This window comes from Arachis duranensis, chromosome 9, assembly GCF_000817695.3.
Source record: "Arachis duranensis cultivar V14167 chromosome 9, aradu.V14167.gnm2.J7QH, whole genome shotgun sequence".
NCBI classification, from domain to species: Eukaryota; Viridiplantae; Streptophyta; class Magnoliopsida; order Fabales; family Fabaceae; genus Arachis; species Arachis duranensis.
The window spans coordinates 28,788,878-28,805,626 of NC_029780.3; the positions used below are offsets into that span (position 1 = coordinate 28,788,878).

Below are 16,749 nucleotides of genomic sequence, written 5' to 3' on the forward strand. Positions count from 1 at the left end.
TAGGGGTGTTCAGATCCAAACCGGTCCAAAAAAACCGCGAAACCGGACCGATCCAAACCAAAAACCGAATTAAACCGCTCTATTTTGGATATTTTTTGGATTTTGGATTGGTTTTATTGCGGTTCGGTTCAGTTTGCGGTTCCACTCTACATAACCGAACCGAATCGAACCGAACCGCATATATTACAAATAATAATAATAATAATAATAATAATAATAATAATAATACCTATTACCTACCGTAGCACACTAGCACTAGCACACTTCACACTTGTGCAGTAGCGCAACGCCGATTCCTAAATTTTGAAAACCCTAAACTAAAGAAGGAAAGTAAGAAACACTTTCTGCTCAGTGCTCTCTCTCTCTCGCTCCTTAGTCCTTACTCCTTAGTCTTTGTTCTTCATCCTTACACAACATCACTCACTCTCACTATCACAGATTCACAGCATCACTCACTCTCAGTCACTCCCACCGACACACGCCGACGCCGTCCGCCGCTCTTCTTCTGAGTAATGCCCTTCGCCGCCTCCTCTTCTCAGTGACGCCATTGGCGGCTCCTCTCCGCGGTGACGCCGCTGCCGCCTTCTCCCCTCGGTGGCACCGCTGCTGCTCTTCTTCAAGGTATATTTTTACTTAGTTTTGTTTATTTTCTTTTGTTTTGAGATTTTGTTTAAATTTAATTTTTACTTGTTAATCTGTGTTAAACTATGTTAAACTGTCCATTGTTGAAGGTAGATTTTTACTTGCTTTTGTTTATTTTGTTTTATTCTGTTATTTTAAGATTTTGTTTGATTTTAAATTTTACTTGTTAATCTGTGTTAAACTGTTCAAGTCTCAAGGTATATTTTTACTTGGTTTTGTTTATTTTGTTTTGTTCTGTTGTTTTAAGATTTTGTTTAATTTTATTTTTTACTTGTTAATCTGTGTTAAACTGTTCATTGTTGAAGGTAGATTTTTACTTGCTTTTGTTTATTTTGTTTTGCTCTGTTGTTTTAAGATTTTGTTTAATTTTAATTTTTACTTGTTAATCTGTGTTAAACTGTTCAAGGTATATTTTTACTTGCTTTAATTTTTACTTGTTAAACTGTGCTTTAATTTTTATTTGTTAAACTTTGTATTAAATTAAGTATTTTGTTCTTGTTGATTGAAATTGAATTCTATTTTTTTTATCTTCTGCATATTTTATATTTGTTCCAGTGATTTTAGCTTTCAATTCGAAGGTCAACAGTGATTTTTATGTTATGTTTTATTAAGACTTTGCTATGTTATTTGATTTTGTGTTGTTGAGACTTGTTTAGTTGTTTTGATGCTGAAAAATTATTATTTTATCAAGACTTGTTGAATATGTTGGATTGTTGGACAATTAGACATGTTGGTTTATAATGTATTATGGAATTTTTGTTTTATTATTATGTTGGATTGTGTTTTATTATTATGATGGATTGTTGGACAGGTTATATAACCTTATAAATTAAGTTATTATTTTTGTATTTAAAAAACCGCGGATCCAAACCGATCCAAACCGCTTGTAATCGGATCGGATTGGATCGGATTTTCAAAAAAATTCATCCAATCCAAACCGCACCGCACATAAGTTAAGCGTTCGGATCGGATGACTTTTTCCTTCAAAACCGAACTAAACCGCATCGCGAACACCCCTATCTATAGGCATCCACGGGACGGCGAGGCATGGAAGGCATTTGACAAAACTTATTCCGACTTCTCCAGCGATCTGCGCAGTGCTCGTCTAGCCTTGGCTAGCGATGGCTTTAACCCTTATGGAAACATGAGCTCAAAGTACTCAATTTGGCCAGTGGTGCTTATTCTGTACAACCTGCCCCCTTGGATTTGTATGAAACTCACCTTTTTTATCCTCTCCATGATTATTCCTGGGCCTAAAATGCCTAGAAATGATATTGATGTCTACTTACAGCCCTTGATTGATGAGTTGAACCTGTTGTGGGTTGGTGTTAAAACGTACGATGCTTGTGAAAAAAAACTTTCAGGATGTATGTTGCGTTAATGTGGACAATAACTGATTTTCCAGGTTTGGGCAACTTTTCCGGGTGGAACACGTACGGTGGGAGAGCTTGTCCTACGTGAAATTTGGATGCTGAGACTAACCAGCTTACACACAGTCAAAAATGGTGTTTCATGGGTCATTGTCGCTTTCTAAATCCTAACCACAGATATAGATGGGATCGGGATAGATTTGATGGAAAGATAGAAGATAGAGGTCCACCTGTCAAACTCTCTGGTGGAGACATTGCGAGACAACTATAGGATGTGCATGTCCACCTTGGTAAGGTGCAATCAGTTACTAGGAAAAGGACACGTGGACAGCAAACCGCCGTACGATATGAGTCTCTTTGGAAGAAGATGAGTATTCTCTTTGAGCTCCCATACTAGGAAAACAATGGATTGCGTCACAATCTTGATGTGATGCACATAGAGAAGAATGTGTGCGACAACATAGTTTTCACCATACTGAATGAGAAAGGTAAATCTAAAGACCACTTTAAGGCAAGGAAAGACCTCCAATTGATGGGAATCAAGCATGCTCTGTGGTCATGAAATGATGGAAAGTACCCATTCGCCATCTTTATTATGACCAATCCATAGAAGGATGTCTTTTTAAGGACTATCAAGAATGTGGTCTTTCCAGATGGGTACTCTAGCAACATTTCTCGCTGTGTTGACTTAAGACAACACAAGTTGTCAGGCTTGAAAATCCATGACTGTCACATTCTAATGGAGTACGTACTGCCAATTGCGTTAAGGAATGGTTTGCCTGCCCCAGTGTCCTTTGTCTTGGCCGAGCTATCATCCTTTTTTCACCGAATATGCAACAAATCCATTGACCCTCAACAACTACCTCTCCTTCAGTATCATGTGGTCCATACTATGTGCCACATGGAGATGATTTTCCCTCCTTCTTTCTTTACCGTCATGGTTCACGTGACAGTGCATCTTGTCGAGGAGGTGCAACTAGGTGGCCCAGTGCATTATCGGTGGATGTACCCAATTGAAAGGTAATCATCAAACAATTGTTGATGTACATTTTTTACCCCGATTACACATACATACTAAGTCACGTGTTATATTCTCAAAGGTACCTATGTCATCTCAAATAGTATGTGCGTAATAGAGCACGACCAGAGGGCTCAATCGCTGAGGGATACTTATCTGAGAAGATTCTCATATTCTGTTCAAGATACCTCGATAACGTCAAGAGTAGGATCAATCGACCAATGCGTGTTGACGATCGACCGTGTGAACCTATTGGTAGTGAAGACCCAGGGGTAGGAGAGGCTATGGGGGGCTGCTTCATTTTACGCTCTCATACCAGCTGAAAAGTTTCAAGCTCACCGTCATGTCTTGGTCAATTCCCCGACTGTGGAAAAGTTCATAGAGTAAGTACAGTTGAGGTTATAGAATACCAAGATGATAAGCTATAGATGGAGATTCTGACATGATACTGCTATGATCTATCCAGTGCTTTTAGGGCCATCAAAAAGAGGAAGTTGCGAAGCAAGACAAGGTCTCAATCTCAAATAGATAGTGTTGTGCACAGAGAATTACCCGAGTGGTTCAAACATGAGGTGAGGCCTGTTGTCATTAATCTTATTATCAATGGTCTCCTATTGTTTCTATCCCAAATATATATGAAACGTGAAACTGTTCTCTACCAGGTTCCCTTAGGAATCATCAGGCATTCAAAAGAACTACAGTGGTTTGCATGTGGCCCCAATGTGCAAGCTAGCCGCTTTACAACTTACAACATGAATGAATTTAAGTTTAGGACCCTATCGAGAGAAGAAGGGTTGAAAACCCAGAATAACGGGGTACATGTCACTTCCGACACTAGAAGTTATGCAAGCAAGCGCGACAGTAATGTTGCGGTTGGTAGCATCTCGTATTATGGACAACTAGTGGACATAATTGAGTTGAATTATAGTGGTCAATTCACAGTTATTTTATTTAGATGTATCTGGGCAAACACCACATTTGGTAGAGGCATAAAACAAGATATTTTGTGCCACACTTTGGTCAATTTCTCTAATCCGATGCATACTGGTGATCGAAAGGATGACGAGCCCTACATTCTTGTATCAGAGGCTCGCCTTGTATACTATGTGGATGATGACGTTAATAAGGAATGGAGTGTAGTAGTCCATGTGAAGCTAAGAGATTTGGTTGACATGGGCGAAGAGAATGATCATTGTGAATTGGAACTTTCCCCCCAACCAAGTTTGACTGGGTTGGCTGAGTGTAACGTGGAAGGTTTTTTGCTCATAAAGGAGGGCGATTTAGAAGAAACCACCAATGATGCCTTTGATACTGGCGAGGAGGCTATTGATTGTTAGATGTGTTTGGCAACAAAGAATTTTTTAATTCTCTGCTATTTAGGGTAGTCCATAATCTTACCAATTTGCTAAGGGGTTCATAATGTTGCTGGTGTGATACATATGCTCCTAATTAAATTTCTTTGCCAAGACGTGGTAGTCAATTATTAACATTTATTTGCTAAGTAGTTTATAATGATTCTTTCGCCATGTATGCTCATAGCCATCAAATAGTTTTGATGTATATACACTAGTACTGATACATCGCTAATTCTACCATACATGTTCATTTTATCTTTTTGAAATGGACATTGGATTAAGTATCGAGCTATCATATGCATCAAGAATGCTTATTGTGTTTTGTGCAGGACTCTTAAAGGTGTATCATTTGTATATATCTTGCAATTTTAAGAATATGGTGCATTTGAACACTATTCTACTATAATTTTCTACTGTACTAGTAGTGAATGTCACAACTGCTGGTGGTTTATAATGGTTCTCTGACATGCAGAATAATTGCCAAGTGTTATTAAGGATTTTAGATATTTGATTTGGCTTTTTGAAAAATAGAGCAGTAGGATTTAACTGTTGATTGACAGGAATATATAAAGTTATTTTCCTCATTTCTTTCATGATGGGACTTACCAGGGAAATTGGAAGAGAGGGACTTCTTTCTTTGCAGCACTAGCATCTGGTTTTCCAAGGCGATGGTTCAGGCATCTCCGTTCTCCTCACTTAAGCACGCAACATCGTTTGCAAGGGACTTATGGTTAAATAATTTGTCTATTCAATCTTGGCTGAATGTATTCTCTGCACACCTACATATAGATGAGGCTGGTAAGTTTACGCCTGGGCCCATTATGTTGGTACGCTTTAATATGTCTGACAACAATTTGTTCCTTTTACTTTTCGAAACTACAACAATAATTTGAGGGATTTTATTATACTATAAAGAAAGGACACGACCCAAGTTTTTACCTTGTTTGACTCTCAACATTGCAGGAATTAGAGCAATTCGGAAGAAAGTACCGCAGAAAATTTGGCTTTGTGTTCATAACAAGTACAAACAAGAAGCTGTCGCACCAAATACTGTAGGAGGTGAAGGTAAGAAATGGATTTAAGAATCAATTACAATACACTATGGATTTTGAAGCCACGTTTATATAACCACAATTTATCATCATGAATTTATAAGTTCTGGTTAGAGTACAAAATCTCTCTTCATACCTAGTTCTTGAATCTGGACTCATTTTTATAGTTCATCATCTGATAATAGCATAAAACAAATTAAAAGGGTACTGAATAGTATGTATATAAAGGGAATCAAAACAAGTACAGAAATCATCATTCCTCTATCAGCAGAAATGCTGCTAATATGATGGGACTTTAATTTCCATCACATGGTTAATTATCTACTATAATGTTTATAATAGTCTATCTATATATCTACATTGCATTGCTGTACATAATAATAACATTAGATGAGAGAGATCGAACATAAGGATAGAAGAAGTGTTTGAATTTGGTCATACACTATTAATCAATCATGTTATGTCTTAACTCTTAAGCCTTTAGTTGATTTGGCTGTAGATACATTGTACCTCTAATTCTATTTTCTTGGGTTATAAGTCTTGAACTCATATATATGACCGCTCATGGGTCGATGTCTTGATGACATATAATAGAGGACTTTGTAGCAATGGTCAACCCCCCAAATCAGTGATCAATTACTAATAATTAATCACCTAAATTAAAACTTAAACTGAACAAACAAGCCCACGGATCCAATTACACAGTGGCTCTATTATTGGTCTTTCTATTGCATGGCTTCTCTAATCCCTAGTCTATATATGCCAAGACCCACATGTATTGTAACATACTCAATTCAATAATATTCATTCACTAAATCCATATCACCTTTGCAATTGATGTATCGTTGAGGGAAATTTTGGATTAGTGCTAAAAGTACTTTCATTTGCTAAAAGTAGTTTCAATTAATATAATATTTATTAATGTAATAAATATCAAGAATTGTGGTACCATTACTACTAGTTAGACAAGAACTTCTCAATACTTATATACGCTTTGTTGGACATTGCGCAGATACGCTATGAGAATTCTCTTTCTTTAGAACTTGATATTACGTCTCGGGAGAAATTCATTCTTATAGAGAGAAAGCTTGCACGACTTTGGGAGCGTAAGCCAAACAATAACTCTACAATATTATGCTTAACTTTTTTTTTGTTTTGGACAATTGATAACACATTGGATTCACTTGGAGCTGTTGAAAATTTCAGGTTTATCTCGAGAGACTCCAGGAGAAACAGGGGAGGTGGTTCAAGACTCAATGCAGGAAGAAGACGTTATGAAAGACGATAGCTCCGAGGAGGTTGTTTCTACTGTAAACAATGCTCCAATACTTACTCTTGACCTCAATAAAATACCAGAAGAAAATGTGGTCTTTTGAGGCATGTCGTTTGGAGTTGTTATTTTGATACTGTGAACAATTCTAAAATTTTATAGACATTTAGTGGATCTGGTTATTGAACAATTGACATGTAATTGATACACCTGGCTTGAATGATGTATCTCTTTAATTGATGTGAACTTAATTAAGTAGCTATGAACACGTTCGAGATTGACCTTATGTTGACTTCATATATCCTAGATAATCTTTTATGACTTGAAATGGTTTTGAGACAGGATTCAAATGATATATAAGGCTATTCTTTCATTATTATTTTTAATATGAAATAATGGTATTAAAAAAAGGTAGAAATATCTTTCCATTTAAGTGAATATGCTATAAAATAGTACAGTTGATTACTTGTTGCTGACTACTAGGCTTATGCCATTTCAGCATAGCAATGAGCACATATATTTATCAAAATTTTTATAAGCACGTCTTATCACTAACAAGTTCTTGGGCAGCAAAAAAAATCACTATAGAACACCTGGTACATAGCATAACAATATGTTATACTTAAGAGTTAAGCCATCCATAATATTTCTTCTCTCTTTCTTTCTCTCACATATTTTAATTTGGGTTTCTATTTCATTCTTTTTGGTTCTCATTTGTGTTTTCCTTTTTCCCTTTCTACTTAGAATTTTATGTTTGTTTCTTTTTTCTTAATAAAGGTAGGCTAAGTAAACACACTCTCCTTTTCTTCAAAATATTTACATGTATAATTTTATTTCTGGGTGGTTGTATTGTGTACCATAGTTAAGATTTATAATGTATAATGTTTGAGAGAAAGTGGTTGGAGTTAACCACCATTTCCTTATCAAAATCATTTTTCCCGTTGAAACTCGTACATATAATAGAGGGTTCTATATATTTCTCACATTCAATAATAATAATAATAATAATAATAATAATAATAATAATAATGAGAGTATTTAAAAAGAGTACTAAAAGAGTATGTTGAGTGACTAAGTTTACTACTAGAAAACTAGTTATTACAGACAGATATTTTCGACGGATTTTATCCCACTGGAATACAGAGGGAATTTCAGAGAGATTTTTTTTGTCAAAAAACAAAAAAATGAATTAACATAAATTACAGACAGAAAAAAAAATCCGTCGATAATTCTGTCGAAAAAATTAATTTTTTTCCGTAAAAAATAATTACAGACGGAAAATCCGTCTATAACTAAATAGACAAAATGCCACTTTTTATTAAATTATTACAGACAAAAAATTCGTCTGTAATTAAAAATTTTCCGTCAAAAACATTCAGATAACCTAACTCAACCCTATCTTCTCGAGCTCCATCCACACCCCACACAAGTGAGAGCTCCATCGCACTAGTTTCTTCCTCTCTCCTTATTTTGCAATATAAAACTATGCTCATCCGCTCCCCTCACCGGCGGTGCTACCGTCCTCCTTTTGACGTTTCTCTTGAGCTCAGAGCCGGCGGCTCCATTCACACTTCACACAAATCTAACGAGCTTCTCCCTCTCTCCATCAACGAGCTGCTTTTTCTCTCTGTCGCACGAGCATCTTTTACTGCTGCCGCCGCCGCTCTCGTCGTACGAGCCCCCTCCGCCGCTGCTCTCGTCGCATCTACTCCCTTTGTCATCGTCCCTTGGAGGTTAGATTTTTAATCCGCTAATTAACCGAAACTAAAGCCCTCCGTTTTTCTTCGCTTGGAGGTTAGTTCATTCAGCGTTCGTTCTTTTCGTTGTTCTTGTTCTACGATTTGATAATGGTGATTGATGATATTTATGCAAATCTGCTTTTGTTCCTTTCGTTCATTTCGCTTGGAGGTTAGATTTCATGCAGATCTGCTTCAATCAAAACAAATGCCCTAAAAGCTGGTAGTAACAATGAAGGAAGACAATATAATATGGTGTTGTCTATAGTGTTGAAGGGAAAATGGAAGAGTTCTTGGAACAGCTTTTGAGTTCTAGGAACAGATCAAGATCAAGGAGTGGAAAAAAGAGATATTCATATGCGAAATGCTCATCATCTTCTTCATATGTTAGTAAGGAATAATGATTGATCAATATTTCACTTTGCTTTTGACACTCGAATAGGCGAAGAATATTTCCATTTTGACAAAGTCAACTCTTATCTTGTGCCTCATTTTTCAATGGTAAACCTATTTTCTCTTTTCTTGATGTAGGCAAAGAAAATATTTTCTCTTTTCTCTTTTCAATGGTAAACCTCATTTGTGCTTCTTTGTTTATGTTGCTTATTCTCTGATTCTTCAGTTCGTAAGTAGTTAAAGAAGTTTAAATGATAATTGTTTGAGCCTCATATAATAATGTCGAACGTGGTTCTTTTGCTGTCATTATAGTAGTTAAATCTAAGAAGGTTAATTGGTTCATTTGTGCAGCTAAGTTTTGTTCTTTTTTTTTTATGCAGAACAAAAGCATTACTGAGTGTGGTTCTTTAGCTGTAAGCACTTCAAATCATTGAAAAAGGTAATTCATGGATTACATATTTTTTCATTTGAAAATTATACTAGAACAATATGATCTGATATGAGAAGCTGTTAATGCTCTAGCTTGATTTATATTTATGAGAAATTATGAACTGATTGATTGAATACTTTATCTGCTTTTGCTTTGCTGCTGCTGCTACCTGACTCTGTGTTCCAATCTTAGCCTTAGGTGCCTTCTTCCCGTATTTGTAAAACTTCTCCAAGAGCTTCAAAAGCTTGAGGAGTATCGCATGAACCAGAAATCCATTGATTCAATGGTACCTATATATATAACTCTCTTATTAATGCTTTTACTTTCTTTAATTTTTGTTGTCACATCACATAGTATTCTTGATCTTCTTCTTTACATTGTTCATGTTCATTGGTCATTGCATTTCTTGCAATTTCTAATAATTGGTCAAAATTTTAAAAGAATGTCAAAACAAAGTTCTTTATATAATTTTGTATCTGTCTGGATGTGAATCTAACAAGGGCCATGCCTAATTGCGCTTATGCGATTATAGGTTCATGTTGATTGAATTCATATTTCTTATGTTTGGTCACTTGGTGTAGAAGGGTTCTTTCTTTAGAAAAGAAAAATGTGATTTAATATTGACATAGTTGTGTTGCATAGTGCACTCTGCTTTCTTGTTTGAACCGCTAATTTGGTTTTGCTTGTGGTTGCACTAAGAGAAAATAGAACGTGCAGCTGAGAAATCTTGTTTTGTTGATGGCTCAGATTCGATTGATTTTTTATTAATTTGTGACTGCTGTTGTTGTTGACCGAGATTTAGCCTAGCCTTAATCTCTTCCCATTCAATTTCCCATTCTTCTACTTATTTCGAACAAATTTCAGGTAGGATTGAGAACATATATGGTTTCCCAATCTGCTGCTGGATTGCGCCAACTCCATAGTCGAAACCATGTCAAGGCTCGACCAGTTAAACCCCTTTCAACTTCTAACAATATTTGCTCTTCCGTGGTGCCTCTAGCATCTCAAAATTGGTCGGCTAAGATGGATCACCAAGAAGATTGTGATTTGGTTGGTGATTTCAGCAAGTAGTTTTTCAACAATGGATCATGCCAACAATACTCTTGCACTCTTTGTTCTAATTCAGTATATTCCCAGGCTCTTTCTTATCTTCCCTTTGAACCAGCATATTACGAAAACCACTGGCGTTATTGCCAAAACCCTCTGGATTGCAGCTGCATACAATCTTCTTCTCTACATGCTAGCTAGTCATGTAAGATCACCAGTGAAATGATTAAAGCATGCACCTCTTTCTTTTTGATAATTTATTAATTTTGTTGTTGAAACATGAAATGTGAAACAGATTACAGGAGCAACATGGTATCTGTCCTCAATTGGGAGACAATTCAACTGCTGAAAAGCAGAGTGTGAAAGAGAGAACAGATCAAAAACCATAACTTATTTTCCTACTTTTCTTGATTGTAACAGTGTGAGGTCACCTGCAAGGCAACACTGGCTAAATGTCACTCTAAGTTATTTCCAAATGTGACCCCAAGGCCAAGCTCAACGTCAAGCATAAGTTTGGCATGTTTGCAGATGCTTTTCTCAATGATGTTGTTACTACTAACTTTGTGGAAAGATACTTCTATTGTCTTTGGTGGGGATTAAGAAATTTAAGGTATGCTGCTACTATATTTTACTACTATTGCAAACTCAAGTTTATATAAACCAAAATGCTAAAACATAACTAATTTTTGTTATGCATAAAACTGTATTTATGTGGATGAAAATGTCTAAATTCTAGTATTTGTCTTTGTAGCAAAAATCTTTTGAAGTTTAACAATTTTTGGTGTACGCTGAGTATTTTTATAAATATTAATACTCCTGTATATTAACTCAAAATTTTAGGTTAATTAACAGACTTTTATATGTTATTATTTAACAAAAAAATATTTTCTTTGCTATGGTCTTTAAAATTGTGTCAACAATATAATCGAAATCTTAATGATGACTTTTTTCCCTTTTTGAGTATAACAATATAGTAGTTTAAAATTGTATGTCATCGCATTAGAAAAAATATTTGACTTAACCGTTCAAAATATTAAAAAGTTCTACAAATACAAATATATAATTAAATGATGCTGTAAAACTTATAGAAATTTTGAATTTTTGTATTTTTACCTAATATTATAATTCTAAAAATATAAATCTTACTAGTTAATACTTTTTTTATTATTTTATACTGCATTTGGCAATTTTGTGAAGGAATGTATTGATGCATTATTTATTAATCAAAATAATATTTTTTTCTTTTTTCTTTTTCTTTTTCTTCTCTCTAGACTCTAGAGAACCTTCAGCATTTTCTTTTCAGAAAACTTCAGATTCTAGCAAATGCCAACAATGCTGGGTTGTAAGTTGCATAAATATTAATTTTAAGTCTGGTATCTAGGAATTTTATATGGATGAATTTTAGGTACAATTTGTCATTACCTTTGAGGAAATGCTGCCATTTGAAGATGCAATTGGACTTAGACTTAGAATTTTTTTGGTTTCAAAGGATAGTCAGAAACTCATAATAGAATAGTATATTATTCCTATTATTGCCAAGTTCCATCATAACAAAATTCAAGAAATTTTTGTCTTACTTTCATCTAAAAGTTCTTCTTTCTTGCTCATTACTAGTATCTATTAAACAATGAAAAAATGATGGGATAAGAAAATAGAAAATATGACCTAAATCCTTGTACTCTTTGTGGACACCCAACTTTCAGTCTATCCTAACTTTTTTTTTTTACTTAGTTTGTATGGACAGAATTTGGACACAACCACATACCTCCCAGAGACATTTTCTGCATCTTCTTATGTCTTTCTGGATTAGGAAGAATGACACTAAGCAATGGATGAGACATCGCCAATTGCCTCCAGACTTGCAGGAGTGCGTTCGTCGCCAATGGATGAGATATTTATGTAAAGATAGCAGGGAAAGATGTAGGTACTAAACTATCTCACCTAGTTTGAAACTTTTCTTCCCTTTTACATGTATAAACATTTCATCTTCTGTCATTTCTAACTTTGTCCTCTTTTTTTTTTAAACTTAACATTTCTTAGAAGCAATTGTACAAAAAAAAATTGCCCAAGTTCAAGAAAAAGAAGCAAAAGATTACCTCTGCTGTAATCTGGGTGCTGTCTTCTGTAATTTTGATCTTATGCTTGGCCATCATCATTTACAGTACTATATTATATTATTATTGTTGTTGTTGTTGTTGTTGTTAATTTATTATCTCTCTCAGTGGTGTTACCTTATTATCTCATCTAATAGTGTCATTCCTTCCTTGAATTCACTTAAGTTTTACAAGTTTAGGTGAAATCTTGAGTTTGATTACCTTGAATTCATTTTCTAGGATACTGTGGCTAGTATCTCTTATATTCAGCACAACAATCATGTTAACCTTGAATTCATTTTCTATATGAGAATTGTGCAAAGAGAGACTTGCAGCTTAATGTTACTGGTGGTTTCTGAAATGTTTTGGATTGATTTTATTTGATTTGGATCTGAAATTTAAAGAAAGAATGAAAAAAATTGATTTCTTTTTATTGTGTTAGGAATATGGGAAGCACAGATGCCAAGTGGAAATTGGCTGATCACCCAAAGCTGCCAAAGAAAAATTAAAGCCAGTTGTTGTGGTGGTTTTGGATGGATGGGGTGAGGCCAACGCTGATCAATACAACTGTATCCACACTGCTGAAACTCCAACCATGGATTCTCTCAAAAAGGTAGATATATAGATATAGATACTACATGGTATATGCACCCTTTTGTGGAATCTGAAATATTTTTCTTTTTGCATATATTATGATATATTCATTCATATAATGATAAGATCTAAGATTGGTCCCCCTTTTCAGGGTATTGTTATGATTCCTAGGTTTTTGTTACCTTGTCATTGGTAGGTGGGAGGCCTTCTCTTCATTTGAAGTTTATTTAGTTGGAAATTCCAGTGTTATTGAATGTGTTTGATTTGTATGATTATTGATGAGCTAGAAATAGAAATGAATGGTGGGGTTGGTTGGTTTTTATTGTTGTAGGGTGCACCTGAAAGGTGGAGATTAGTGAGGGCTTATGGTACTGTTGTGGAACTTCCTACAGAGAATGACATGGGCAACAGTGAAGTCGATCACTTTGTTTAAAATTAGATAAAATTATGTAAAATTTAGTATGATTGAACAATATACTGAGGATTATAGTTGATAATACACTTTGTTTATGTTTTGAATTATATTGACTTGCTTGTTTATAATAATTTTCTTTTAGTTTTATAATACGATGAATTTGTTTATTTTTTGAAATATTATAAATAATCGAATACAAATTAGATAAAAACTTGTATTAAATTTATATTTATTTTGTATGAAAATAAGTTTATTTTGTAATTAAAAAAATAAAAAAAATTATATTTTACCTTACTGACGGATTTACAGACGGATTTTCTATCTGTAATCAGAGTGTAAGATGATTTTCCAAAGTTCAAATTACAGACAGAAAATCTGTCAGAAAATTTGTTTGTAATTACAGACGGAAAATCTGTCTGAAAATCCGTCTAAAAATCCGTCTGTAATTACAGACGAAAAATCCGTCGAAAAGTTCGTCGCCTTCAAAAAATTGATGCAGAATTTACAAAGGAAAAATCCGTCGGTAACGGGTAAAAATCCGTCTGTAATTTTCTGACGGAAAAAAATCCGTCGGTAAATAATTTCTGACGGGACTTTTACAGAGGGACAAAATCCATCGGTAATTTCGTCGGTAATCAAAAAATCGTCAGTAATAAAGACTAAATCCGTCTGTAAATCTGTATGTAAAATTAAAAAATTATTTAATAAATATAATTATTATTAGTTATGCTTATTAAAAATTATTGAGGAAGGTGTTGCTTGTGAAACTAATTTATGGGTTTCGATTTACATAAACCATTGAATTTACCCTTATATTTTTTTTATAATATGATTTTATTGTGATTTTTCTTATTATTATTATTTGCATTGTCTCAGAAAAGTCACATTGATCACTTTAAATTTATAATTATTATAATTGCTATTATTATTTTTGGAGAACCCCCTTTAAGTATAAGTAATTATTATAATAACATGTTACTCCTTCAATTTTCAAATCAAATAACCCACCGCCATCTGCTACCACAATCCTTATTTTTTTTTTCTCCACTACTAAACCATTCATATGGTCCAGCCGTTTGAGAGTTTGCATTGTCCGTGGTCTTCTTCTCACGTCTGTGCTTGGAGCTATGGCGTTGCCGTCCCCATCATTTTTATACATTCTTCGTCATAGTCGGAAGGAAGAAGACGTCTCTGTCCCCTTCTCTCTCTGCCAGAGGCCCGGTCGTTCCTCTCTCGCCATTAATAGCAATCCTCCCACTTGCCGGTAAGCACCACTGGATCCCCCTTGTGCTCAACTGCTGATTTCGTTATTGAAAGTGAGGCCATTAATGAGCGTTTAGTTAACATGCAAGCTTTTCTTGATCTTGTTAGCTGAGTGGATTTGTTAATGGGGAGTAGGATTTGTTGATGCGAAATAGGAATCAGTATTAGGGAATTCTGAGTTGGAGTTTTTGTGGTATATTTGAATGCATTTTTAATTGAGTTAATGGGAATAGGATTTGTTTGTTGAATGAATGTTGTTGCCATTCATTGTTCATTAGAAATCCTTAATCCTGAATGTTATTGCTGATTATGGTTACCAAGAAAATTTCGTGCATATATGTCTTCATTTATGTAGAAATAATTCCCATTAAGTTATTTATTAAAACATTTGAAAAGAGAACAAACAAAAAAGAAATAAAAGAAAATGAAAAATAATTTATCATATTGCACCTTAATATTTTGCCATATAAATAGCAGGGTACATGGACATCTTTCCTTATCAATAGCTCTTAAGTCAATCCTATTTATAAGGAAAGAACTCTATATCTCTTAACAGCCACTTTCCATTATCTCTTAACTTGGGCGTGTTGTTGTTATAAGATAGAGATCACAGATGATGACATGCATTAAATATAAAATGAACATGGCATCTTACTCATTTGTGCTCGATTTTCTTATGTCATAACAATTAACTTCTTATACTATATATTAATTATTCTCAATATGTTATAAAAGTAAGAACTTAATAAATATTAACCGGTTTCGACTTTCAATTCAAAGTATGTAGGTCTATTATAAGAATTCATGTTTTAAACCTTTGCCATTTCATTAATTCATCTAATTGTTAGTTGATATCCTAATTCGGATTAAATTATCTATTATCTTTACTTGTTAGGAAGTTCACAAGCAAATTGATCCAAATTTGACTAGTTCCATCTTCTTAAATTTGGTAGTAATTTGTCTTTGGTTTATTATATTCATCATATTGTATCTGCTTTGTTTACTATTATTTGTTAAACTCATCATTGACGGTCATGCATGAGGAGATGAGGTATTTGGGCGTGTTATTGTCAGAGAACATAGATGATGAGGTGGAAATATTTGAATGAATATACAGTCTTTACTCAATTGTGACCTCTATTCTTCCGTCATCACCCTTAACTGCAGTCTCTAATCTCGTATTATAATCTGTTTATTATCAATATGTCATAAATGTAAGAGTTTAATAAATATTAATTGGTGTCTGCTAGTGTCCTTTTTCTATATTAATAAATATTAATAACCATATAGTAATTATTATCATTTTGTTTTGATCCGAATGCAGTCAAGAAAGATACCCAGGATAAGTCGTTACACAAAGAAATAGAAGAAATAGAAGTTCATGAGGTTATAGCCCAAGAACTTTATAAGGTGGCGGACAAGTCCTCTACCTTGGCAAGGTTAGCCTTTCCTCATCTAATTTGTCACCTCTGTTATTCAGTTGGAGTTGACATAGAGGAAGACATCCCCATTGATGAGGACAAGCCCATCACTAAGAAAAGGATGGCATGAGGAAATTCCTCCTCATAAAATCCCTGAGATGCCTCAAGGGATGCACTTTCCTCCACAAAACTATTGGGAGCAATTCAACACCTCCCTAGGAGAATTGAGTCCAACATGGGACAACTAAGGGTGGAGCACCAAGAACATTCCATCCTCCTCCATGAAATAAGAGAAGATCAAAGAATCATGAGAGAGGAGCAACAAAGGCAAGGAAGAGACATTGAGGAGTTCAAGCACTCCATAGGATCTTCAAGAGGAAGAACAAGCCGCCATCACTAAGGTGGACCCGTTCTTTAATTTCCTTGTTCTTTATTTTCCTGTTTTTCAAAAATCATGCTTATGTTTATCTATGTTTGTGTGTTGTGATCATTAGTATCTTAGTGTCTATGCCTTAAAGTTATGAATGTCCTATGAATCCATCACCTTTCTTAAATGAAAACTGTTTTTATTACAAAAGAACAAGAAGTACAGGATTTCGAATTCATCTTTAAAACTAGCTTAATTATTTTGATGTGGTGACAATACTTTT

At 34.5% G+C, this 16,749-nt stretch overlaps 1 protein-coding gene and 1 long non-coding RNA gene across 20 annotated transcripts; both read left to right on the forward strand.

Annotated features, from left to right (window-relative positions):
• The first annotated feature begins 382 nt into the window (after positions 1 to 382).
• LOC107465708 (uncharacterized) lies at positions 383 to 7,086 on the forward strand. Of its 5 annotated transcripts, none has more exons than XR_001587464.3 (5): positions 383 to 621; positions 4,995 to 5,183; positions 5,349 to 5,450; positions 6,450 to 6,543; positions 6,644 to 7,086. XR_001587464.3 is itself a non-coding variant. In XM_052253598.1 (2 exons), exon 2 carries the CDS (start codon positions 3,666 to 3,668, stop codon positions 4,365 to 4,367), a length of 702 nt encoding a protein of 233 aa, XP_052109558.1. In that variant the 5' UTR covers positions 383 to 621; positions 2,048 to 3,665; the 3' UTR covers positions 4,368 to 4,981. The 5 variants fall into 5 exon arrangements, 3 of the variants coding, with proteins under 3 accessions (XP_052109558.1, XP_052109557.1, XP_052109555.1); XR_008002340.1 differs by lacking the exon at positions 383 to 621 and adding an exon at positions 1,342 to 3,602; XM_052253598.1 differs by lacking the exons at positions 4,995 to 5,183; positions 5,349 to 5,450; positions 6,450 to 6,543; positions 6,644 to 7,086 and adding an exon at positions 2,048 to 4,981.
• A 1,031-nt stretch (positions 7,087 to 8,117) lies between these two features.
• Positions 8,118 to 13,565, forward strand: LOC107465707 (uncharacterized). Of its 15 annotated transcripts, none has more exons than XR_008002742.1 (9): positions 8,118 to 8,829; positions 9,217 to 9,275; positions 9,459 to 9,552; positions 10,131 to 10,518; positions 10,609 to 10,923; positions 11,585 to 11,655; positions 12,045 to 12,237; positions 12,849 to 13,019; positions 13,332 to 13,565. It is a non-coding gene; the product is annotated as an uncharacterized LOC107465707 (long non-coding RNA). The 15 variants fall into 15 exon arrangements; XR_008002735.1 differs by lacking the exon at positions 11,585 to 11,655 and adding an exon at positions 13,152 to 13,196; XR_008002744.1 differs by lacking the exon at positions 11,585 to 11,655 and adding an exon at positions 13,152 to 13,192.
• The last annotated feature ends 3,184 nt before the right edge of the window (positions 13,566 to 16,749 follow it).